This window comes from Drosophila novamexicana, unplaced genomic scaffold (assembly GCF_003285875.2).
Source record: "Drosophila novamexicana strain 15010-1031.04,08,12 unplaced genomic scaffold, DnovRS2.1 tig00000986-arrow-arrow-pilon, whole genome shotgun sequence".
Classification (NCBI taxonomy): domain Eukaryota; kingdom Metazoa; phylum Arthropoda; class Insecta; order Diptera; family Drosophilidae; genus Drosophila; species Drosophila novamexicana.
In genome coordinates this window covers 266,067-289,518 of record NW_020824835.1, presented here as the reverse complement: position 1 = coordinate 289,518, position 23,452 = coordinate 266,067, and the positions used below count along the sequence as shown (strand labels likewise).

Sequence of the window (23,452 nt, the reverse complement as noted above, 5' to 3'; positions counted from 1 at the left end):
GATATAGTGGTCCGATGTTGTTAGGATTTTGCATATAAATGAGGTAAAGCTGAAAAACTACTTGACTTGTGAGCTACGACAGATCGTTCACATGGCAGCTATATGATTAAGTGATCCAATCCATCTGGTTCCGACATATGTACTGCGTGCAACAAAATAAGGGAATTCTTCAAAGTTTTATAAAGATAGCTTTAAAACTGAGAGACTAGTTTGCACAGAAACAGACAGACGGACAGTTGGACATGACTATATCGACTCTGCTGTTGATACTGATTAAGAATATATATACATTACGGGGTCGGAGATGACTCCTTCCATGCGTTACACAATTCACAAAAATTATAATACCCTCTACAAATACAGACGGAGAGCGATAAAAAAACACTCAAGTGCAATCTTCAATAGGTTAACTATTTTGACTATGAGCAAGACTTTGTTGTACAATTGTTGCCTTGTTATCGGTCTCACTGCATTAAGTGTGGTTTTTATTGAGTCCAACTAATGAACTAATGCACATTAATGGCCATATAAAGGCACAATGCACTTGGATTGTGCGTCAATTTATGCTAGATGTAAAGTATATAAATTTATAATTTAATATGCAATGGGACCTTGATGCAATTGATAAATTGAAAATGTTCAAATACAACACGTTTATGAGAACTAATTGTTCTTTTGATTGCTCATTTCAAACAGAATGCAGAGCAGTTGGTAAACATTTTTGACATCAAAACTGTAACTAAGCTAAGTCACTCGCGAATGTGTGAGGCTTATGTAAATACGGGTGCGAATTCAATTTGCGAACCCTCAAGTGCGCAGCGAGGCGTATGCGTAATATATGTAACTGACTTAGCAACAGGGAGTAAGGGTTATGCAAAAAAAAAAAAATGCAGAATATTTTGGAGTATGTTAGGAATTTCAATTTAAATATTTTAGCGAATAGGTGCTACTATACGATTGTCATCTGCCTATACGATAACAAACACAGACACACAATCTGTTATAATTAAATGTAATTAAATAAATTTCAATCTGCATGGTGTTATTATTTGCTTTTTTTTGAATGAGCCTAACGCGAACCGGAGGTGCCAAGCCATAATGAAATAAAACAAAAATGTATTTGGAAAGGAACCAAGAGGACGCCAACTGCTACAAAAAATGGAAATTTTTAAGTATAAGAAAGTATAATATATAAAGCGGCAAGCAGCAAAGAGATTAAAAGGAAAACAAAAACAGCTTGCAAAGTAATGAACAGCAACGAAAGCAAAAAATGAACCCGTTTTTAGAGTTTTGTGCATAGAAAATGCATATACATATACTTTTTTTGTCGTGTTTTAAGCTTTTTAATTTGTCTGGGAGTCGCACCTAGTTTGACTTTATGGCCTGCGCCGAAAACAATCAACGCCTCCAGAACATCAACAAATGCGCGTGCAACATTCTCTTGGCCCCTCAACGGGAATTTATTCTTGTATTGAAGAAGATATAAAGTAAGAGTATTTTTTTTATTTTATTGGAAATCTGATTCTCTTGTCTTGTTTTTGTCACTGATGCCTATTTGCCATTAGCAACAGTTTATTTTTTTTCTTATTTTTATACAAAGTACCTTAACATTTACGAAAAGGGATATCATTGAAAGTTTTTGAATTTGTCAACTGTGTAGTCAATCCAAAGTAATCGATGAAAATCGCTTGCATTAAACTTGTTACCATTTCAGTCGACCGAGATTTAACTCCTTTTTTAAATTCAATTGTAAGCTTCTACGTAACACAATTAAGACGACCTGCTAAACGATTTTGGACATTTATGTATCACCCAAGCAAAGCTGGGTAATTCGTGCTAGTGTCCTATTACTGAATTTATAAATGGGACTATACAATACTCTCATATCTGTCCGATAATCTCTACTTACGCTTCTAACTCAACTAGTTTGCACAGGGTGCCCGTTAGTCCTGTATACTCTTTTAAAACACTTGAACGGGTTCTTTTTGTATTGCGCACACTTGAGCCAATTTAACGCTTCCGTGTGTTTTTTGCTCGCTACGCCTTGCTGACTGCACGCTTCTCTTACTGCTGCCAAACTGCAATATGCTCCGGTACACTTTGATTTACTTGTAGCTAACAACTACAAGTAAGGGAAAATTGTGTAAAAAAAACTCTTGAAATTTGTTAGCGGCGACATTGTTGCAGAGAACTCGCATCTCTACGTGCAATTTGTGAAACCTTACAGCTGTAGTCGCAGCTGCGAAATAAAATGGATACTTCAACTTATTATATTCCTAAATCCAAATGTCAATTAAATAAATGGCACTTGTTTCCGACAACCGATTTTATGGCAGTCTTGACATGTCAAGTTAGGGGAATTATAAATTAATATCTATTCAACTTTAAAACAATGAAATAAAAAATAAAATTAATATTAATTTAGTAAGAGCTATTAGAAAAGAAATCAATTTCAATCATATGTAATTAGGTGAAATGCTGGACAAAAATAATAACTTTCTAACTTTTACACTAAAGTCTATTAATTACATCAAAATCTGGTTTAGCTCATTTTCTGGCCCTTTTGGCGTCCTTGAACTTACAGACTAAGGCCAAGGCCAAGCGAGTTTCAGTTTACTCACATTCTTTAGATATGTCCGCCAGGACTTGATTTGAATTTGGCTGCTGCTTTTAACACACATGTATTCAAGTGAAAAAACATAAAGTTGGCTTTTCCCTTTGAGAATTGAAGACCAGAATAGCCCATCGAGCCCCAAATGATTTAATATGTATAGAGGCAAACTTTATTAGAATTTTCAATATGTGGTCAGAACTTGCTTGCCTAGGTCCTCAAATGCCTTTGGAAAGTTGTTCAATTGAAAATACATTTTTGCAAACTTATAATTTTTAAGTGCTTGTAACGTGTGCATCCAAAGAGCTCAAAAGGCTAAATACTTCCCTTAGTTAAAAATTATTTTGTTATATCTCATATGTATGCATGACATCTTCAAGTAAAGCATTTTAAATTCTATTTTGAGTAAAGTACAGATAGATATCTAATCAATCATTAACAGCTGCATTATCTTTACAACGGATTCATAGATATATTTTCGTAAGCCCAAACCCAAAATAATTCACCATGATTCCATGTGACAGAGCTATATAATATACTAGTCCGATATAAAGAGATATAAAGCTCGTAAATAATATATTTGGTCAAGATATCTTAAGCCAACAAAAACGATTTTTGGCTATATCAACTATGCAGTTGATATTGCTTAAGAGCAAATGAAATTGCAAGCAGGACGACTCGATGTCAATGTTTGTCTCATCAACTCACATGAATAAGATATTAGTAGCAAACGTGAGCAGACAGCCTGCCTCTAGCTATTTCAAGAACCCTGCGGTTCTATCTTGAGAAAACTTTGTGAAACCTCCAGATTTGCTAGTTCGTTCCCAGTTCGAAGCTATAACCCCTTCAGATTTATAGGCAAAAAACAACGACAAGGTTAGCAAGGTTAGTTAGTTATGCTTTACAAATTACATGCCACAATAAGAATGCCCTTTACAAGGGTATACAAACAGCTTTTAGTATCTTTACTGGCACCGACAATAATATTGATTAAATTATTTTAATAGCTTTAACTCATCTAAGACCCCCTGAACTGTGCCAATCGTTCTTATTTTTTTGAACAGCTAAGATTACGGTCACCAAAATGAACAACAAAACAATGCTATCAATAAGAACAATTTTTTTCTTTAGTTAAAAATAGTCTTAAGCAAAGATTAAATAACTTTCTTAATCATAAACCTTAATCTAAATAATCACATTTCTTTATTGGCCTCTTCAAATTTCTTCATTATCTCAATAACTGGCTCGTTTAAATATTTACGGACCTCCATGTTGAGGGCAAAGTCACCGTGATCCCACATAGGATCCCCCATGCGGTGCAGTTCCCTATTGGGCAGGCGGTCAGCCAGAGCCCAGACATCCTCCACCGCAGCCATATTATCATTATCAGAATACCATAAATGTAGCTTAGAGCTTATATTCTCGACCGGATAATCTGGTGGCTGCTCCGATTTATATATTTCCAGATTCTTTTTGGGCCCGTGATCGTACTGCCGAAAATGTCCTGACTGCTGCTCCTGCAGATAGTGCAGCATTTGGTTGGCGGAACAGCCGGAAGGATGCGTAGCCATGCCCTCCGGCATGGCACTCTGCATAATAAATATGGTTAAGATTTGCTAAATATTAGGCAGATTGTTTTTACTCACCATATTCACACGACCACCAGAGTAAAGCCTTTCCAACGCGTTTTCGCAAACTGGTCTCAGCATCTGATCCGGCTCGCATAAATTGGAGAACATACTTAAAAGAATATTGTTGTATGGTACTATTTCTTGGTCAGAAAATAGAAGCGAGTAGCTATTCTGATGTCCCAGATAGGGTCCCACTTTTCGCACTAATTTGTTTTCCATATTAGTCATGATCGCAATGGGAGCAAACATGTGGGCCGTTTTGATCTTCTCATTATATTCGGGACGTAAGGACATCAGTGTGAAAAATACAGTAGTGCCCTGGGAGTGGCCCACGTAGTGAATGGACTTCTGTCCCTGCCCATTGACCTCCAGAGCGTAATCGATCATGGCTGCAATATCATAGTATCCGATCTCGTGCCAGCTGAAACGCCAGAAATACGGATGTTCTGTGGAGCGTGTAGTATGGTTCCTTGAGTAGGTATTGCCACGACCATTTCCCAGCCAGACATCGAAGCCCGCATCAGCAAGCAGATAGGGCAGACCATCATTTGGACCATTGAGTATCCAAGCATCCGAGCAGCTAGTCAGACCGTGCTGGATAAGCACAATTGGCCGATACTCGTTTTGATTCTGCAATTTGTGGGAATAAGGTATGCGAAAGACGCCCACAATGTAGCCATCCTCAGCTACAATGTGGTGGTGCTCCGCTGGATACCCATGCGCAGAAATACGTTCACGCTAATTGAAGATTTAGTTTATAAAAGAAACACCAGAAACTTTAGATTTTTCAGACTTACTGTTGTGCGCCGGTCTCTTACACCTATATGAGCCTCTGGATTGTCGTATAGCTTATAGAAGTCAATATTGGCTGGTGGTGCATTTTCAGCTGCTGGCAGTATTCCAACCACTGAGGTGGCTAGTAAAGTAATTAACACAAGAAATTGACTCTGCATTGTTTAATGTCTGAACTACAACTGCGGCTAGTCAAATATTTGACTTGAAGTTTTAAGCAGCCTTTCCGCAGTATATCATCAAGTGGTTTTAGATTATCAAATATGTCAATAAGTAAGGGGACATAAGATAGGAAAAGTTAAAAAAAAGAATAAAAGTATACACTTCTTAACAAAGAATTGCTACTTGTATAACTTTACAAACAGAGCTTTTAAGGAGAATCAAATGGTTAATATAACATAAAGCAATTTATTTGCTTCAACATCTCCCAGACTTTCAGGTCTATATTACAATTAAATAATTAAATGATTAAACTGGGAAACTTTGCCGCACCAAAAATTACTGGCAAATAAAGTGTAATTATCATAAATTGTTCTCTCCAAAAAAAAAAAAAAGTATTAATCGTAAAATGCTGCACATGCTTATCTAATTGACGTGGCTTACCTTATCATTAATCCCGCAAACGATTTCCCGTGATGGTTATATTAACTAAATATAGAGCTGATTATAGACCACACATCGCAGTGGTTCATATAACAGCAAATTTTGCCTAAGAAAAAATTCTAAATCCGGTACAGGGAAAACATAATCAGGTTTGATATTAAGAGAGCAGAAAGGCGAACGAGCTAGAGTTAGACCAGGATAGAGATATAGGAATAAACACGAGAGAGAAATAGAAAGGAAGAGAGGGAGGGATATAATTTAAATGCATAAAGTATAAAAAAGGATATAGTTTATTAGATTGCCATCAAAATTAATTGATACAAGACTTATGATCAAAGCATAAAAGCCTGTTAAGCTTCCTAGAATACATGAGAATCGCATAGTAGGGCGATGCTTAAAATCTAGCATAGTGGAAAATTAACATTTCCCATTTCCCACCCGTGGAAAAATTTAAATATCTACTAACAACTTTAGATCTTTAGAAAACAACCGCTTTTCGTTATTTGTATCGGGCTTCTTATTAGTTTTACTATACAGTTAAAAAAAAAAAAAGAAATTGATATCGCTAGCGATAGTCCTTAATTATCTACAATTTTTTTTTAAATAATTTTTTAAAAACAATTTTTTAAAAATAAATATATACTTAGTTTTAATTCACAGAGTCTACCCAACAAATTTAATGACATTCAATTTAAAGACTTTTCAAAATTACTTATTATCTCAATTACTGGTTCATTTAGATATGTACGAAGCTTCATATTCAACGCAAAGTCATCGTGGTCCCACTTGGGATCCTCTATGTGATGTAGCTCCTTATTGGGCAGGCGCTTAGCGAAAGCCAAGACATCCTCCACCGAAGTCATAACATCGTTGTCTGAATACCACAAGTGTACCTTACAGGATATTTTCTCGACTGGATAGTCTGGTGGGTGCTTCAATCTATACACTTCCTGATTCTTTTTGGGCCCGTGATCATACTGTCGAAAATGACCCGATTGCAGTTCCTGCAAATAATGTAGTATTTGATTTGTGGAACAGCCAGCCGGCAGCACACCAATACCTTCTGACAGGGCAGTCTACTTAATGGAATTTGATAAGATTTATGCATTATATCGCCTGATTTAGCTTACCTTATTCCAACGGCGACCATTGTAAAATTTTTGAACAATATAGACACAAACTGGTCGTAACAGCCGATTGTGCCCACAAATATTAGAGATCATCGTTAAAATATTGCGATTGTATGGTAAAAACTCCATGTTAGATAATAAAACTGAGAATATATTCGTATGTCCCAAAAAGAATGATAATAAACGAACTAATTGGTTTTTCATATGAGTCATAATCGCTACGGGAGCAAACATGTGGGCCGTTTTGATCTTCTCATTGTATTCGGGACGCAAGGACATCAATGTGAAAAATACAGTAGTGCCCTGGGAGTGGCCCACATAGTGGATGGATTTTTGTCCCTGTCCATTTATCTTCAAAGTAAAATCTATCGTAGCAGCTATGTCATAGTACCCAATATCGTGCCAGCTAAAGCACCAAAAGTCGGTCTTGTCTGTGGAGCGCGAAGTATGATTTCTTGAGTAGGTATTGCCACGTCCATTTCCCAGCCATACATCGTAGCCCGAATCGACAAGCATGTAGGGCAGAGCATCGTTTGGACCAACGGAGACCCAAGCATCCGAGCCTCCCATTAGACCATGCTGAATAAGCACAATTGGGCGGTATTCTTTTTCATTCTGCAATTTGTGCGAGTAGGGTATACGAAAGACGCCCAAAATGTAGCCATCCTCGGTAACGATGTGGTGGTGCTCTACTGGATAACCATGATCAGCAATGCGATCCCGCTTATTAAATATGTTGTTCAGAACGTTAATCAAATAAACTTCAAAACTCAGAGACTTACCGTTGTGGGCTGCTTGATCGCCAATTTGGACTCTGCTGGATTGTAGAGCTTATAAAACGGGATGTTGAATGGTGTAATAAATATAGAAGCAGACTTTACACCAACCGCAATGACTACCAACAAAACGATAGCCGAAAGAAAGTAGTCATGCATTGTGTAAAGCCTAAACTAGAACTACGGTTAGCCAAACATTTGACTTCAAGTTTTTCAATTGCCTCTGTAGGGTTTAACATCAAGTGATCATGGTCTACCCCAAATGTCTATTAATGAGATATGTTAAAAAAGGTTTCGAAAATGGTATACAAAATAAGAAAGCATATAACCTATAACCTCCACAAATGTGCTAATAATGAATGTAAATAATTAGGAAGCTACTTCAATTGGGCACATAAATAATTATAATACGCATACATATTAAGTCAGTCACTTATTAAATGAGCTTTTTTGCAAATATCAATATTGTTTGTTCTTTTAATAAAGTGTTGCTTCATGTATTTCACTTATACTTGCCCACATGACGACAGTCCATAAATCATGGATTGCGAAGCTTGCGCTTGTGTTGATTTCGCACAGAAAGTGTTCTAATTTATTAACCACAAATCCAAAATGGCATTTATTTATACGTACGATTTATGAAAGTTTAAACGTAAACAGTTTGATAATTTTTTTTTATTATGATTCAAATATACTTAAGAAATTTGTAAAAGATCCCTAATAGTTAAATATTGGCGGATAATTTACTTTGCAATCTAGTTCACAATGGACACCTTATCTGCGAAATATCAAAATTTACACATTCAAAATTTCAAGGAAAATACTGAGCCTTGTTATATTGCTTGTTTGAAAAGAATACGTATTTTCTTACAGAAATGGGAAATCGCCAAAAACCTTGAACTAAAATCAAGGCAAACTCTTCCGCTAAATCAAAGCTGCAACGTCACATCAAATGCCGGTGGCTTGGTTTACGTCTTAAGCTGCTTATTGGATCGGTTCGTGAACCCTACATTTCAGACCCTTAAGCCAAGTTTCTGGATCAAGCCTTGGTTTGCCATAATTTTATTCTAAATATGCCCGAAATTATTGCAAGCCATTGATATTTTTATATAGAAATTGCAGGCTGTATTTGATCGCAAGCCGAAGTTGTTTTGAACCGAATCTTTAAAAATGGTTCCGTTCAAATATTCTCGGTTTATATTTAAAAAAATAAATAGGAATTCGGGGTCCAAGCAGGTTCGATTAAAAGCCTGCAGCCTTGATTTAAAATTTAATTTTAGAGGGTTTACTAAAACACCGAATGTATAAGCTAAACAAAACAAACTTAACTAAACTAAGGCTAATCCTCGCCAGGTGGCAACGGTTGATTTAAGTCGCTAAGCACGGGCGCGGGCACTGGCAGTGGCAGTGGTGCGGGTACGGGCATTGGTGCGGCCACTGGTAGTGTAGTCAAAACAGGCACAGTGGAAATTACGCTGATATCTGAGGGATCCAATAGCTCCTTCTTGATGTTATCAGGATTAATGTATCCGCCGCTTTCATCCTGCAAAACATCCGGAAATAATTACATTTATGCTTGCACATGCTGATCGATTAGATTTACCGTAACAAACACGTCCACCGATTTGCCGGTAATGATGTCCAGTATTTGCTGAGTGATGCCGCTCATGGGCTCGTCCTGTATGCTCTCCGCGTACTCAAGTAGTTGCGGTCTAAGATCTGGGCACTGTTGCAGTGCATCTGCCAATTGCGGGGGTGGTAGCTGCAGCAGCACGGACAGCGATTGCGGCTTAAGTCGTTGTACCGTCTTGAGGAAGCCCTCCCAGATTACCTTTTGACGCCACACCTGCTTCAGTATCAGGCGCTGCAGAAGGTTCAGCACAAAGTTTGCGAGACGTGGACACAGCGTTAAACTCTGTATTGTAGTGCGCATCATCAGCGTTGGTACAGGCATTATCTCCACCAGTTGCTGCAGCACTGCCATAAGCACTTCCTGCGTGTACACTTCACGCTCGGCCAGACATAGCGAAGTGGCTTTTACAATGGCCTTAAGATCGCACACATTCGTATCAATGGTGTGCAGAGCAACAAGCAAGTCTGTGGGCGATAGCGCCATCTGCTGATGCGCAAACTCAGCGCCAATGCCAAGCAAGCGATTAAATACCTCCTTCACCACGGCCTGATTGAGTTTTATCAATTTCGGCAGCACGGCTATTAACTCAGAGCGGGAAAGACCACTCAGAATTGGTATGAGCACGCGCACATCTTTGACTTTGTTTTGGTAAAGATCACGCACCCGATGCACCAGATCCGGATGTGGTGTGGGTACGCGTTCAGTCAATATGTAAATGATGCGTATAACCAAAGTTTCCAAGCCCTTGGGACAGTCTTCCAGCAGCTTAAGCAAAGCTGGAGACTCTACGCCCAGTTTCTTTACGGGTGCATCCAAACTACGTAGTATGGTACGTTTCAGTTCTGCCGAGGTCTCGGTAAACACCTGACAGATCTTCTCCAGATAAACTAGAAATAGTCAAGATTAGTTTTTCTTAAGATTGTGCAGCCGGTAACTTACCTTCCGGCTTGTAGGGCAATAGTGTGAGGGCCAGAAGCAGACACACCTTAGCGGTGTCTTCCTTCCATGCAGTCTCCGGCGTGGGCCTGCCGTAATCTACCGAGAATATGGCATTTGGTGGTGTTTCAGCCACCACATATTCTAACCACTCTATGGCAAACTCATCAATGCGCGCTGGAACAATCTTATGCACATGATAGATGGTAATCAAATGCGTCAACGCACGCTCTCGCAGATCAGCACGTTCGTGCACTGCATAGTTGAGGAGCACACGCACAAACCGATTTTTACGTGGAGGTCGGAGCACCGCCAGATCCTTGACAATCTCCAAGCCATGCGGCATGAACTCTTCGACCAGGCACAGCTTTACAAGCTGCACTACGGCCTCCTCGGTTAGAATAGGCGCTTCTAGATAAAGACGGCGCAGCAAAATGATTCTGTCCTTATACTCACAGCGCTCGTTGATGCCAGATATAAGCTGATTCAATAATTCGTTGTAAGCGTGATCTGGACGGTTCTCCGTCTTTACATAGGTGTGGCGCGTAAAGCCCTGCAGCAGAGAGTACTCCTCAAAAAGCCAGGAGAAGGCAAGATCTATACGCTGCTTGATATCGCTCAGTATGAAGTCCATGATGCCATAACGCACATTATCCGGAAATGTGGCGGCAATAACAGTAACCAACTTGCGGCGCTTGGCTGCCACGCCGCCCATGATGCACTGCCGCTCGGAGTTAAGGATGCGCATGATGGCATCCAGCAGAAACTTCTCTTTAATGTTGCGTGCCAGAGGTTTGGTTATCTCCTGCAACTTGAGCGTCTTGGCGCGCTCCTTCATGCGCTCAATGACCGTCTGTTCGCCCTTAGAGCGCTCCATGGTCTCGCGCAACTTTTTGGTGGCTTCTTCCTTGCGTTGCAGCTCTTGTTCGCTTAGCTTATCAGGCGCCTCGTCTACATCCATAGCGACTGCTGCTGCATCTGATATGGCAGGAGCCGCCTGACTCTTTGGTCTCATTGGCGGCTCTTTACTAAACGCAGCCGAGCCGGGTCCAAGTCGCAGCTCCGTCAGTTGCTGTCCAAATTGATGGGAAATATTGCTTACTTGTTGCGGCAGGGACAGCTGTTTGATTGGTGTGTACTCCGCCAAGAATTTAGCTGGTGCGGCCTCCGGCAATGTGGGCAAAAACTCAACAACAAGATTGACCACAGTTTCAGTGGCACGTAAATGCTCCGCCAGAAACTTTTCATTGACACGCGTACTTTTCTGCCGCTGTCGTTCCAGCTCCTCCTCATCCAGTTCCATCTCTCGCGGCTGCTGCTGTTTCTCCCGCTGCTGCTCCACTAGACGCGCCTTTTTAGCTAAACTCTGTGCCGCATTCTCCAGAATGCGCTTCTGTCGGCGGGCCATCTCTTGCTTGTCCATTTTGGGAAGCAGTTTTTGTATTTCATTGGCGCTGGCACCAAGATCCATTAGTATATTGCGTATAGTGCCAGCAAACTCAAAGGAGCCGCGCAGTTTGAGCAGCATTTGCAGCTGCAAGCGCAAGCTCTTGCGCACTGAGCTCACCTGCGAGTCGGTCAGTGTGGGCGGCAAGTTATTGTTGAGCTGACGAAAGGCCTCCACGACGGAGCCCATGAAAATGGGACGCATTTTAGCCACTGTACAAAGGCTACTTGTGCAGGCTATCAGATTCACTGATGAGATGTGTGTAGTGCCATGGAACTGCAGCATGATGTCAAATATGTTGGTGCCCTCATCCTGCAGCTTCTGGCGCCTGATAAGTTTGCACTGCTCCGGCACATCAGAAAGCGAAAAGTCGCCCTCGCGTTTCATGCTATCCTCATCCGCATAACTTTGCAGTATTATGATGCCTTCCAGAAACTTAATGGCATTTGTGCGTATTCCATCGTTCTCATTGTCAATCATGTCTAGAATTTGTGCTTTTATCAAACTCAGAACGCTCCATGCTTGCTCGGCACTATCGCTGGCATCAGTCAGGCTGCACAAATATTGCAGCCCGTTTTTGTAGATACTGCCACAAGCCTGTATAACTCGTTTGATGACCTGTGCCGAGGAATCCCGCAACATCATTGATATCACATTAATTACATAGGGCAGCAACTCGACTTTGACCTTGCTGTAAGTGAAATGATAAAAATTGCATGTGTTAACAGTCTTATACCAGATTTCCAGATCAATAGATCTTCGTTAATAGTTACCATATTTGCTCTATAAATGAGACGACTTGCTTGCGTACCTCCTGATTCTGATCGTGCGCCAGCGACAGCACCGGCTCTAAGAATTCCTCGGCAAGCTCAACACATGAGCTGAGGACAATTTCCTGTACTTTAACTAGCAACTCACATTTCAACGTAGCATTCGCTGTGCCAAACTCATTGCACCATTCCACTACCTAAGGGCAAAACGGGCAGTTTCAAATAGCAGCCGCATCAGATTGGGCACACAAATGATTACTAACCTTTGCACGGGCTGTGGCTGTCTTCTCATCTGTAAAGAGATTCGCTGTTTCTGAGACGAACTGGTTGCGCCCAATTATGCTGTCCATGTTTGCGTAAATTATATTAAGTAAAATTTATACTAAAATAGAATCTATAAAAGCCGCGAGTGCAAGCTGACAGTGAGCCCAGTTTTCGATATCTCTAGTGGTGGGTGACGGAGTGAGCGATAATTGTTTCAATCAGTCAACTATCAGTAGATATTTTTCCACACGTCATCGAAGATAATTAAATTTTTAGTGTCAGCATTTTAATGACAAAATGATATTATTACCCCCAACTTACATTTACTTTCAACTCATATGATGATTCGTTGTATGTGTGACGTCACACACATATTCAGACAGTGCTACCTTCTGAGTGTATGATACTCGTGCTCAAAAATGCACACAAAACATCGGATAACGATACATCGGCTGGTAATTATCGATAGCATCGATGCATCGATTTACTCACATTTTTTGGGTGTTTTAAAAGCGTGAAAAAAACGCCTAAACAAGCCAAAACGGCCGCACATCAGGACCAATAAGCGCTGTTAGTTAACTCACTCAGCTACTGCACTAGAAGGCATTAAAGGTCGTGGACGCAAGCAGCAACAACAGCAGGTTTAGCAATACACGGTGTGTTATTGAACAACGGTTGAAGAGTCATAGGCAGTGAACGAGGAAGGGTGGTAGCGGAGAGTACGTGCTTGTGTGTATGTGTGTGTGTGAGTGTGTGGGCAGAAGTTGCGGCTGTGGAGCAACGGCGGCGGCGTCGGCGACGACGACAGCGGCTGGTTTAGTTGGAGCAGAGCAAACACGGAGCCACCATTTCAAGCAAATAGTGAAGAAACGTTGAAATAAACAATTGAGCAAACACAACAACAACAGCAAGAAGCATTAGTAGAAGCAGCAACAGCGGTTCAACTGCTTTTGTGAGCAATTAACGACGACCGCGCCCTAATGTCAAATAGCCAAGCAAATGCCGGCAGCAGCGGTAGCGTCGTGGATGAAACGAATCCCAATCCGAATCCAAATGCAATTACCCTGGCACCGGGCACCACAATTGCCACCGCCAGCAATCTGACGACCGCATCCACAACAGCTCAAAGCTCCTCGGTACAACCGGCGTCTACAGCTGCAACTAGTGCCGCATCGCACCTAGTAGGCGCCTCCAGCACAACTACAACAACAACAGCAGCAGCATCCATAACTGCTGGCGATGGAGTCGTCAGCAATTTGGCTGTAGACTCATCGCCGCGCGAGTCTGGCGATGATTCGGAGGATGAGAGTGAAATATTGGAGGAGTCGCCATGTGGTCGGTGGCTAAAGCGACGCGAGGAGGTTGATCAGCGAGATGTGCCTGGCATTGATTGTGTGCATCTGGCCATGGACACCGAGGAGGGTGTTGAGGTCGTCTGGAACGAGGTGCAATATGCGCAGCTGCAGGAGCTCAAAACTCAGGAGGACAAGATGCGTCAGGTGTTTGACAACCTGCTACAGCTGGACCATCAGAATATTGTCAAATTTCATCGCTACTGGACGGACACGTTGCACGCGGAGCGACCGCGCGTCATATTCATCACAGAGTACATGTCGTCCGGTTCATTAAAACAGTTCCTCAAGCGCACCAAGCGCAATGCCAAGCGGTTGCCGCTTGAATCGTGGCGCCGCTGGTGCACTCAGATCCTGTCCGCGCTCAGTTATTTGCATTCCTGCTCGCCGCCCATCATTCATGGCAATCTAACCTGTGATAGCATTTTCATACAGCACAATGGTCTGGTCAAAATAGGCTCTGTGGTTCCGGATGCGGTACATTATAGCGTACGCCGTCAGCATCTTGATCAACTAGAGCAGTTGCCGGAACGTGAACGGGAGCGTGGTGCGCACTATTTCCATGCACCTGAATATGGTGCCGCCGAGCAACTTACCGCCGCTGTCGACATCTACGCTTTTGGCATGTGTGCCCTGGAAATGGCCGCGCTTGAGATACAGCCGCAGTCTAGCAACAGCGAATCGACTGCCATCAACGAGGAGACCATACTGCGCACAATTAATAGCCTAGACAATGATCTGCAACGTGATCTGATACTGAAATGTCTTAATCCACAACCCCAAGATCGACCAAGTGCTAGCGACTTGCTTTTTCATCCACTGCTCTTTGAGGTGAGTTAACCCGAAGACAAATAATAAAAATATAAAAAGAACAGCTAAATATATGAAACAAATTTCTAGTAATCATATGTAAGTATCCTGTGATTAGTCACCTAAACGGTATATGTTTAAAATCTGTTTATCGATTCCCATTTAGCTACAGCTGTTCCTTAGCTCTGCTGAATTTTATTGAAATATATTACGTTTTTAAAATAAATCAAAAGTGGATTCGAAAACAGATATATGCATCAAAAGAGTTATTATGCTTTGAAGACGCGAATCAATTGATATTCCTATTTCATATACCCTGTAACAGAAAAGAGAATGGGCGAATAGGATATATATAATTTGTTCACATGTATGTAAAAGGGGTTAGAATGAAAGCTCTTAAAGCCCTTTTAAACGGCCAACAAACTGCATTTTTATCGATTTGATGAATTTATACAAGAAATTTGAGCATCAAATCAATTTTTTACCTTGTGGCCCATTGTGATTTATGAGATAGGTAAAGAGTGTCCCACAGTCAGGCACTTTCATTTGTTTTTTATACCCTTATTTTTATCAATAGCTTGTATAAAATGTTAACTATATAATGATAAAATTTTGATAATCCTCACAGGTGCATGCACTAAAACTACTGGCCGCCCACTGTCTGGTCTTCTCGCCCGCCAATCGAACTATGTTCTCGGAGACAGCCTTCGATGGGCTAATGCAGCGCTATAATCACCCGGATGTGATAATGGCGCAGCTCAAATTGTCTGGCGGTAATGAGCGTCAATTTCGACTATCGGATGTGCCCGGCGCCGATAAGCTGGAAAAATTCGTGGAGGATGTAAAATATGGTGTCTATCCGCTGATCACGTACAGTGGCAAGAAGCCGCCACATTTTCGTTCGCGCGCTGCCTCGCCCGAACGTGCCGACTCGGTCAAATCGGCAACGCCGGAGCCGGTAGACACTGAGTCGCGTCGCATTGTGAATATGATGTGCAGCGTGAAAAAACTGAAGGAGGACAGCAACGATATACTGATGACCATACTGTTGCGAATGGATGACAAAATGAATCGACAGCTAACGTGTCAGGTGAACGAGGACGATACAGCGGCGGACTTGACTAGTGAGTTGGTGCGATTGGGCTTTGTGCATCTGGATGATCAGGACAAGATTCAGGCCCTGCTTGAGGAGACACTGCGAGCCGGCGTCCTCAGTGATGGCGCTGGCGCTGAAAGTTCCGGTGCTGGCGTGACCACAACGGCAACGATGGCCGCGCTGGAGCAATTGGAGCGTAACTGGTCTATCTCCGATGCGGACAAAACGATGACGACTAGCATGTCGGTCAACACTTCGCCCAGCACTGCTGTCATGTATGTGCCAGAGGAGCAGGCGGACGCGGAGGGAGCGACGGTCCACAACAGTAGCAACAGTCACAGCAATTGAAGACGATGAAAGTATTCGGGCAAAGCCGGCGGGGTGCGCATTGTTTTTATTAATGGAATGAAAAAATTACATACTACGATTTTATTGCTACTATTATTTTTGTTATTTTTATATACCTATATATGTATTGCATATGCATACATATATATGTATATATACGTATATGTGTGTATGTACTTGAAATAATATTTATGTATATGTATATTTAAAAGATGTTGTACAAGGCTTCCATGCAAGAGATTTCAGACGTGTATCCCACACTCACTCGAACACACACATACATACATATACACATACACACGCAGCTGCTGTAGCTCGTAAGCCAGAGACGAGCTTATAAAATCGAAGCATTCGCTAAGCACGACTTTCGAAAATACCGAATCGAATTCGGCATTCTCGAATATAACGTTAGAAAATAATCTAATCTAAACAACCGAGAAAATTATAAAACTCTAAAAACATTTCAAAGGCGGCTGCTACATAAATCAACAAACAAAAAAAATGTAATAAAAAACACTCGACCTATTTCAAAAATAACATTTAGGCGCCCACAATTATTTTTATTGATAAATCATTTTATAACAACTAACGCGAAAGACATAAGAACAAAAAATCCCCAAAGGCAGTGAATGTATTTCAACGTATTACAAATATTAGAATATGCAAAAAAGGCCACAAAAGCAAAATACTGACAGATCGTAGCATAAAGCAGCCACAAACTACAACAGAAATACACAACAAACATAGCGACACTATTATTAAATAAATAAATAAATAAAGCAAAAACTGACAAAAAAAAAGGACAAATTTAATGCATTTCCACTTTTATTCTGGCTATTATATCAAATCACATTGATAATATAGATCAAACTTGGTGCCATACTTAAGCACACGGCGTTGCAACAAGCTCGGCTTCATTGGAATCCTTCTCTGGGGTGCTTAGCTTAATGCGCTTGCACTGACGCGCCTCTTCAGGTTCCTCGTCGGTGAATGCCTCGGGTGCTTCCTCTGGTCCAACATCGTCTGCTTCGTTTGCCGGCTGAGTTGATATTGTCCGTACCTCCAACTGTTCGTCGTATAAATCCAACAACTTGTTGCCCTCATATAAAACAAATGGCAGACTGGCGCGCTGATAGTAATCCGGCACTAGCTCCAAATTGTTAATGACCGTGTCGAGCATATGCGATTTTTCGCACCAAATGCCAGGCGCATCATTTCTGATCGGATTAATGTGTACATGCAGATGATAGAACGACGGCTGATAATGAAAGTACATGCGCAGCTGGGTGGGATTTAAGCCGTAGCGCTGATGTATAGCCTGCTTGGCGGACTGCCGCAAATTTCGAAGCAACGGCAAGTGGCTCGCATTGAGATCACGCAATGATTTAATATCCCGCTTGCGCACTATACCCAGCAAATAAAGGTTATCCACGTTGCGTCCGTCCCACTTGAGATCCGGGAGTAGTATAAAGCCATTTTCAGGATGTGTATCTTCGAAAACAATTCGTTCTGTTTCCTGCTTATGCTCAAGTATATTGTACACCCAGTCGAGCGAGAATTGGCTTGAGCTAATATAAGGCAGCGTGACGGATTTATAGAGATCTGTCGTTTCATTTATTATGTACTTCTGGCATATAGAATATTTCTCAATGTGTTTGTCGGTGGCCGGATAAATCACTGTGCCCTTCACGGCTGTTAGCGAAGGAAAAATAATAATAATAATAATACATCTGCTCATACAATTGCAAGGTCACTATTAATGTACGTACCACACAGCTGTTGGGTGGGCACACACTGAAAACTCGCGTATATATTGTTTATAAAATCGGTTCGAACTTGTAGGTCAGTGCTAAAGTAACTCGGCTTAGACTCCGACTCCGACTCTTTATTAGCCGACACTCCAGTTGCCACGTCGCTCTCCCGATAGGCTATATGAATAAAAAAAAATTAATTTTCAATATGACACACCCGACTTACTTACCATTTTTCTCGAAAACAACAATAGCGGCGTCAGTTTCCGATAAATCCGGGAAAGTGCCGAGTAATGTTATACTCTTGCATTTACTATTGTTGTTGAGTATGCGTTTGAGACGGAACTTGGTTAAATCATAAGATGGAGACTTAATCTCACTGCTTACATTCAGTTTTGAAGTCGATTCAACTTGTTCAGGCATTATTTTATGTTTATTTATTAGTGTTTTTTTTCAAGCGGCAATTATTCATTAGTGTTGGTAAACGACAGCTAGCCGAAAAGTAAAGACATCGGCCCCACATAAGTTTATGCTGAATTAACAGAACCACTCCACACTTAACAGAAACACGAGGCAACTGCTCCTCACTTGACCGGCTTGCGTTTTATTAAAATTTATTTCTTTTTCGTTGTTACATTTTCATTTTATTGTGTATAAGCCATATTACAATAATGTTCACGAACTTTAGAATACACGTATATAAAGGACTATATCGCAACACCAAGTGCATACCAACATGTTCAAAACATTTATAATCAATTTGGGCTTAACACTAGCAAACTCTTTGCACTTACACATTAAAAACTATTATTGATGTCTGTTTGAGTGGGCATACAAGGGGCATTATTTAAAAATATATCTTGCTATTCCCCTTGCTTGTATCTTTTATACAACAACACCCTTGGAGGGCTTGGCGCCCAGTATATCGGAAAGTTTTTGCTGATAGGAAGCCAATAAATTGACATCGGTTATTCCGCAGGCCTTGCAAGACAACTGCAATGCATTTAGCAATTGCATCTCTGAGAATTGCGTGCCGCGTTCTAGCAAGGCATTTAGTATTTCCTGCAAGAGTGGACGTTAAAAGTTTGACTTTCAGATTCCTTCAATCACTTACATCTGGTTCCATGCAGAGCAGCTCATAAAAATGTTTTGCCTGATCTAGTGCAATCTCCCTAGACGCCGTAATGTTGCTGAGCGTTTGCTGCAGGGCAATAGAATTGCGACACATCCGTTGCACGGTGATCTGATCAATATTCTCCAAGTAATTGGAGGCCTGAATAAGTATGCGTGCTGCCAGATGTGCCAAACCCTCGAATATATACTAAAAATAAAACTTAGAAAAGTTAGATATCAGTTTGGAGCGTTCTGCAGAGAGGTAATATTAACCCTTGTCTTGCGCGGATGCAGGGTGGCACTGAATGCTTCATCCATTTCCGATAGCCGTTTCGTTAGCACCAGTACCTGGCGATCTGGCTCCAATATATCATCCTTTGAGCCTACATAGCTGTTGGTTTTGACGCTCGACTTGGATCGCAAGTAATGGAAGCATTGTACTCGCACCTCTAGATGCAGCACTAGCAGGCACGTGTTGGCCAACTCATCGAATTCCAATGCCAGATTAGTCATAACTTTGATGGTGCCATCCTTGATCGCCACGTTTGCCGCACAGTCTGCCGCTGCTGAATTCAAACCGTTGACCAATGGACGCCTTAGCTCGTTGGCAAACTCTGAGACGCGACACGAGAACCATTCCATGCTCTCCTGCAGTATAGCCAACTCCTTGAGCACGCTTATGTCAGCTAGTATCTCCTGCTGTGTTATGCCACCCTCACCCAAATTGCTGGTTAACATTTCGGCTTCACGTATATTACGTTGCTGCACCTGCAGCGGACTCTCCTCCTCGGACGGCTCAAAGTTTCCACGCTGCAGCTTGCGCGTATGGCGTGCACGCTGGCTTGAGGTCTTAAGATCCGTCCAATTGGGCAGCGTTCTGCAACAGGAACAAATTTCAAGTTAGTTAATGGTCAAAGCGTACTTAATTGAAAGATGGCTACTTTAAAAATCGACTTATATCCTCGTCCTTTAACCAGGCCACGCTGTATATGCGTTTATCTTCCGAATCCGGCTGTACAATACCCCTGTAGGCCGCCTGGCATATCTCGCGATAGGCCTTGAGAAGCGCACAAACCATCTTGAGCAGCTCTTCCGAGTAGCAAGGCAAATCTTCAATTAAATTTTTGGTCTCCACCAGCCGACGCTCTACCATGACAGTGGACTGCAGCAATGGCCGAGACAAATTTAAGCTTTTCATTTCCTCGGGCGTTATAATGGCACGCCAGGCATCCTGATTCTTTGACAGCGACTCAATGGTTAACTGCAAATTGCGATTGTGACCCTTGGATAGGAATGTATCCTTTATATAATTATCCACAAAGTCGTGCAAGCTGCAAGGTTGACTAATAAGTGTAGATAGATAGAGATATATGTGAGATAATAATAGTGATGATATTAGAATTGTAAGCTAACCCTGGCTTGCACTTCATAAAGTTCTCAATTTCCTGTATGTAGCCCATTATTGGGAGATACACCTTGGTGATCACATTCTGATCGGGCGTGCATATTAACAATTTCTCTCGCTGTTTCTTCTCGTGAGGCAAAAGGCCAGTCAAAGAGCCCTTGCCGCTGCCAAGCAGATTGGCACCCAAATTGTCATCAACAGAGGCATCTGAAGCATTGCGTCGATGCTCCTTAAAAGGCTCATGTGTGCTGTTGCTGCTACTGTTCACATTACCGTGCGAGGACTTGTCAAACTTAAACATGGCCTTTTTCGTGCTAGCCGTTGAGAATTGAAAAAGGTTTAAGTACAATAAGCTATTTTGGAAAAGCAGATAACTAACCTTGGAACTTTGCGCCTTAGAAAGTAAGAATTAATATTGTTTATAGGTTCAACAAAGCCCGTTTGCGAGCTCTCGTCCGCCGATGCATTTTGTATATCCAAATAATCCGTAAGCAGCAGTTGCAACTGTGATAAAATAGAAAAACATTTAAGAATACAGCAGTTACTTATTTATATAGTTACACTTACTACTGACTGCGCCTGAGCCCAAAAGTCGGTCAGATCGTAGGATTGTGGGCCCACAACGGCATACTTTTGACCCACAGCCAAATAGTTCTTTAGCAGCAGCGTATGTGTTTTGGCAATAGCTTTGAATTGCTTGAATATGATCTCCAGGAGGGTTAGCAGCGGATTGCTGGCACCTGCACCAGCTTGCAGCGTACCACCCGACGCCAGCTGATGCGTGGTCTGTCGCACAACATTGAGCAGCTCCGTTTGAATTTGGACGCGAAGCGTTTCTAATGAATCCGGCACCTTCTGCAGCATGCCAAAACATTCCACAATGATGGCAATAAAGTAATTCATGCTTAGCTCGGGATCGATAAGATCAGCGTCCTCAATTATCTCCGCCTTGTCCAGCTCAAAGCCCTGCGCCATTTCACTCAATGCCTTACGCACGCGAGCATTTGCCTCGATGCGATCCGTGGAGCGTCGTGCGCCAATGCCACGCGTGAAACTAGAATTGAGGCGACTTGAATTGCTGCGCTGAAAGGCTTCATTGGCAGAGTTCTTGTACACCTGCGTGACAAGCTCCTCGTGTAAGCGATGATATAGCTGCTGCCGGCGCGTTTGCAAATCGGTGCGCAAGTCGGCCAAGCCCTCGACGCCTGCCAATGGACCGTTCAGCGTGGCCAGAGCATCCGTCAGTGCCTTGCTGGCATGCAAGTACTGACGTTTCGCCGTGTAGCTGACCACACGTTGGGGCACTTTCCGGAGCTCTTGGCTGCAAAGCGAAGCGTTGTGAATTTGTTTTAGATTTCGTTTCGAGCATATTTGACTTACATTTGCTCCAGCATTTCCAGCACATACTTGTGCTGTACAGCGTCCGTCCACATCTTCTTGAGTTCATCGCGACGGCACTGCAGGAGGCGCTTGCAGGCGCCCAGATTCTCTTTGACCGCGTGTATACGCTCCCGACTGGCCGTCACCTCTGTGGACACCTGGCTAAATAGTGGCAGTACTTGGGTCAGCTGCTGGTCATGTCGTGAGACAAGCTCGTTTAGACGCAGATCCGAACGTTTGAATTCCTGTTCGATTTTCTGCTTCTCCTTTTGCCGCTCCTCGGTGGTCTCGCTGAAGCCCAGAGACTTGATGACGTTGACGAGAAAGCCACAGCTGGCGGACTGCAAAAACAAAAACAATAACAAAGCACAGGAGCACACGCCCAGTATAATTAATATTTGTGACTTTTTATTATTAAATATCAAAGAGGGCGTGCAACAACAAAAACAACAACTACAACATGAGACCGCATCAGCATTGGTGTCGTCATCAGCTCGTTACAAGCGGCTGTTTCGCCAAAGAAAGTTACACTGCGTATTTTGAACGACTTTAGGTTATTGTAAACTTTATTTTATTACAATAAATGAACAATTTAGGGTTTATAAGGTATTTTTAGTTTTGTCTTGAACAAATGTACCTCATCTTTTCCATATTTAACGCCTCTGGGTGGCTTTGTTGGCGGCGGCGCGTCCATGCAAATGCGTTTAAAGTTAAAGTTGTCCGAGAACGTCTTCTTTACTATAAACGAATTTATTTTAATTTAATTTATTTTTATAACATTTTGTGTTGCAAGTGTTTTGTTCTTTATTAAATGAGTTGCAATAACACTGTTTTGGCAGCCCTGGCCGCCAGTGTGACCCTAAAAGCCAAAAATAATAAAATGTTGCTTGACCTTAAGGCACATGTTGCTTAACGAGTAACGCTCATAGCAACATGAAGCAGAGTGAGCAATAAGTAAAAAACATCAGCGGAGCGATAACGGGAGGTGGCGATAGGTATAAAATTAAAGACACTTGATATATATATACTATTCGAGAAGCAGCATATCAATTTTGGTGACTATCTCTTATTATTTACCTAATTTGCTGAAAAAACTGGATTTCGATATAGATTTTGATCGATTGATTGGAAACGGAGTAAGTTATCGATCATCGGACAAAATCGATCTGCGCAGGTACTTGGAGGAGATGCTTCCTTCTGCCTGTTACATACGATTGCACAAATACATAATACCCCTTTTACGCATTTTTAATGGGTTCAGGGTATACAAATCGTAAACATGTTAGCGCAGTGTGCAGTTCCTGTTCAAAAACGATAACAAGCGATAACAATACAAATCGAGACCGTAAGTCATTTCAAAACATTCTGTGCTGATATTTGATTTCAAATTTAAACTTTATTGTTGAATGGTGGCTACATCTATTGTTGAGTGCTTGGATTATTTTTGAAATTGATGTATTAAGCATTTGCTTCACACTAAAAAGCCAATATCGCAACCGTGGTACTACGAAAAACTCTTAAGCGCATAGCTACTACAATTTTTGGTGCTTTTCTTTATTGCTTTATAATTTGATTAAACACATTATATTTATATTTTGTGTGCC

The 23,452-nt window shown here is 41.7% G+C and overlaps 6 protein-coding genes across 13 annotated transcripts in view; 1 reads left to right on the top strand and 5 right to left on the bottom strand.

Moving 5' to 3' along the window:
- Positions 1-3,804: 3,804 nt before the first annotated feature.
- On the bottom strand, positions 3,805-5,195 carry LOC115765754 (lipase 3-like). Its single transcript, XM_030709416.1, has 3 exons — positions 5,040-5,195; positions 4,258-4,980; positions 3,805-4,200 (listed from the first exon to the last, which is right to left on the bottom strand). Exons 1-3 carry the CDS (start codon positions 5,193-5,195, stop codon positions 3,805-3,807), a joined length of 1,275 nt encoding a protein of 424 aa, XP_030565276.1.
- A 1,090-nt stretch (positions 5,196-6,285) lies between these two features.
- Positions 6,286-7,804, bottom strand: LOC115765764 (lipase 3-like). 3 transcript variants are annotated; one of them, XM_030709428.1, is made up of 3 exons: positions 7,550-7,804; positions 6,768-7,490; positions 6,286-6,713 (listed from the first exon to the last, which is right to left on the bottom strand). In XM_030709428.1, the coding sequence occupies exons 1-3, from the start codon at positions 7,700-7,702 to the stop codon at positions 6,324-6,326; spliced, it is 1,266 nt and encodes a 421-aa protein (XP_030565288.1). In that variant the 5' UTR covers positions 7,703-7,804; the 3' UTR covers positions 6,286-6,323. The 3 variants fall into 3 exon arrangements, with proteins under 3 accessions (XP_030565288.1, XP_030565290.1, XP_030565289.1); XM_030709430.1 differs by having other exon boundaries at positions 6,768-7,456; positions 7,550-7,621; XM_030709429.1 differs by having other exon boundaries at positions 6,496-6,700.
- Positions 7,805-8,763: 959 nt separating this feature from the next.
- Positions 8,764-12,806, bottom strand: LOC115765692 (symplekin). The gene is made up of 5 exons (XM_030709350.1): positions 12,593-12,806; positions 12,333-12,526; positions 10,116-12,250; positions 9,147-10,063; positions 8,764-9,086 (listed from the first exon to the last, which is right to left on the bottom strand). Exons 1-5 carry the CDS (start codon positions 12,677-12,679, stop codon positions 8,883-8,885), a joined length of 3,537 nt encoding a protein of 1,178 aa, XP_030565210.1. The 5' UTR covers positions 12,680-12,806; the 3' UTR covers positions 8,764-8,882.
- A 279-nt stretch (positions 12,807-13,085) lies between these two features.
- On the top strand, positions 13,086-16,345 carry LOC115765661 (nuclear receptor-binding protein homolog). Its single transcript, XM_030709319.1, has 2 exons — positions 13,086-14,776; positions 15,384-16,345. Exons 1-2 carry the CDS (start codon positions 13,574-13,576, stop codon positions 16,197-16,199), a joined length of 2,019 nt encoding a protein of 672 aa, XP_030565179.1. The 5' UTR covers positions 13,086-13,573; the 3' UTR covers positions 16,200-16,345.
- A 661-nt stretch (positions 16,346-17,006) lies between these two features.
- LOC115765663 (m7GpppX diphosphatase) lies at positions 17,007-18,417 on the bottom strand. Its single transcript, XM_030709320.1, has 3 exons — positions 18,181-18,417; positions 17,969-18,127; positions 17,007-17,891 (listed from the first exon to the last, which is right to left on the bottom strand). The coding sequence occupies exons 1-3, from the start codon at positions 18,371-18,373 to the stop codon at positions 17,083-17,085; spliced, it is 1,161 nt and encodes a 386-aa protein (XP_030565180.1). The 5' UTR covers positions 18,374-18,417; the 3' UTR covers positions 17,007-17,082.
- A 165-nt stretch (positions 18,418-18,582) lies between these two features.
- LOC115765785 (exocyst complex component 4) overlaps positions 18,583-23,452 on the bottom strand; it is a 29,112-nt gene continuing 24,242 nt past the window's right edge. For 5 of the 6 annotated variants that reach the window (XM_030709459.1, XM_030709462.1, XM_030709463.1 and 2 more), the window contains 9 exons: positions 22,486-22,586; positions 21,849-22,189; positions 21,036-21,789; positions 20,848-20,972; positions 20,477-20,782; positions 20,005-20,406; positions 19,337-19,940; positions 19,065-19,271; positions 18,583-19,012 (listed from right to left, as the gene is read on the bottom strand). In XM_030709459.1, the coding sequence (XP_030565319.1) occupies positions 18,836-19,012; positions 19,065-19,271; positions 19,337-19,940; positions 20,005-20,406; positions 20,477-20,782; positions 20,848-20,972; positions 21,036-21,789; positions 21,849-22,189; positions 22,486-22,586 (3,017 nt within the window). In that variant the 3' untranslated portion in view covers positions 18,583-18,835. Of the gene's footprint in view, positions 19,013-19,064; positions 19,272-19,336; positions 19,941-20,004; positions 20,407-20,476; positions 20,783-20,847; positions 20,973-21,035; positions 21,790-21,848; positions 22,190-22,330; positions 22,379-22,485; positions 22,587-23,452 lie in introns of those variants that run through there. The other variant, XM_030709465.1, reaches the window with a different exon arrangement.

Coding starts and splice junctions, on each gene's coding strand:
- LOC115765692 (XM_030709350.1), bottom strand. CDS start 12,679: ATGGACAGCATAATTGGGCGCAACCAGTTCGTCTCAGAAACAGCGAAT. Junction 12,251..12,332: donor TCATTTATAGAGCAAATATG/GTAACTATTAAC, acceptor TTTCACTTACAG/CAAGGTCAAAGTCGAGTTGC. Junction 10,064..10,115: donor ATTGCCCTACAAGCCGGAAG/GTAAGTTACCGG, acceptor GACTATTTCTAG/TTTATCTGGAGAAGATCTGT.
- LOC115765764 (XM_030709428.1), bottom strand. CDS start 7,702: ATGCATGACTACTTTCTTTCGGCTATCGTTTTGTTGGTAGTCATTGCG. Junction 7,491..7,549: donor CGATCAAGCAGCCCACAACG/GTAAGTCTCTGA, acceptor ATATTTAATAAG/CGGGATCGCATTGCTGATCA. Junction 6,714..6,767: donor ATGGTCGCCGTTGGAATAAG/GTAAGCTAAATC, acceptor TCCATTAAGTAG/ACTGCCCTGTCAGAAGGTAT.
- LOC115765661 (XM_030709319.1), top strand. CDS start 13,574: ATGTCAAATAGCCAAGCAAATGCCGGCAGCAGCGGTAGCGTCGTGGAT. Junction 14,777..15,383: donor TTCATCCACTGCTCTTTGAG/GTGAGTTAACCC, acceptor TAATCCTCACAG/GTGCATGCACTAAAACTACT.
- LOC115765663 (XM_030709320.1), bottom strand. CDS start 18,373: ATGCCTGAACAAGTTGAATCGACTTCAAAACTGAATGTAAGCAGTGAG. Junction 18,128..18,180: donor TGTTGTTTTCGAGAAAAATG/GTAAGTAAGTCG, acceptor TTATTCATATAG/CCTATCGGGAGAGCGACGTG. Junction 17,892..17,968: donor GCCCACCCAACAGCTGTGTG/GTACGTACATTA, acceptor CTTCGCTAACAG/CCGTGAAGGGCACAGTGATT.
- LOC115765754 (XM_030709416.1), bottom strand. CDS start 5,195: ATGCAGAGTCAATTTCTTGTGTTAATTACTTTACTAGCCACCTCAGTG. Junction 4,981..5,039: donor TAAGAGACCGGCGCACAACA/GTAAGTCTGAAA, acceptor ATCTTCAATTAG/CGTGAACGTATTTCTGCGCA. Junction 4,201..4,257: donor CTGGTGGTCGTGTGAATATG/GTGAGTAAAAAC, acceptor TTTATTATGCAG/AGTGCCATGCCGGAGGGCAT.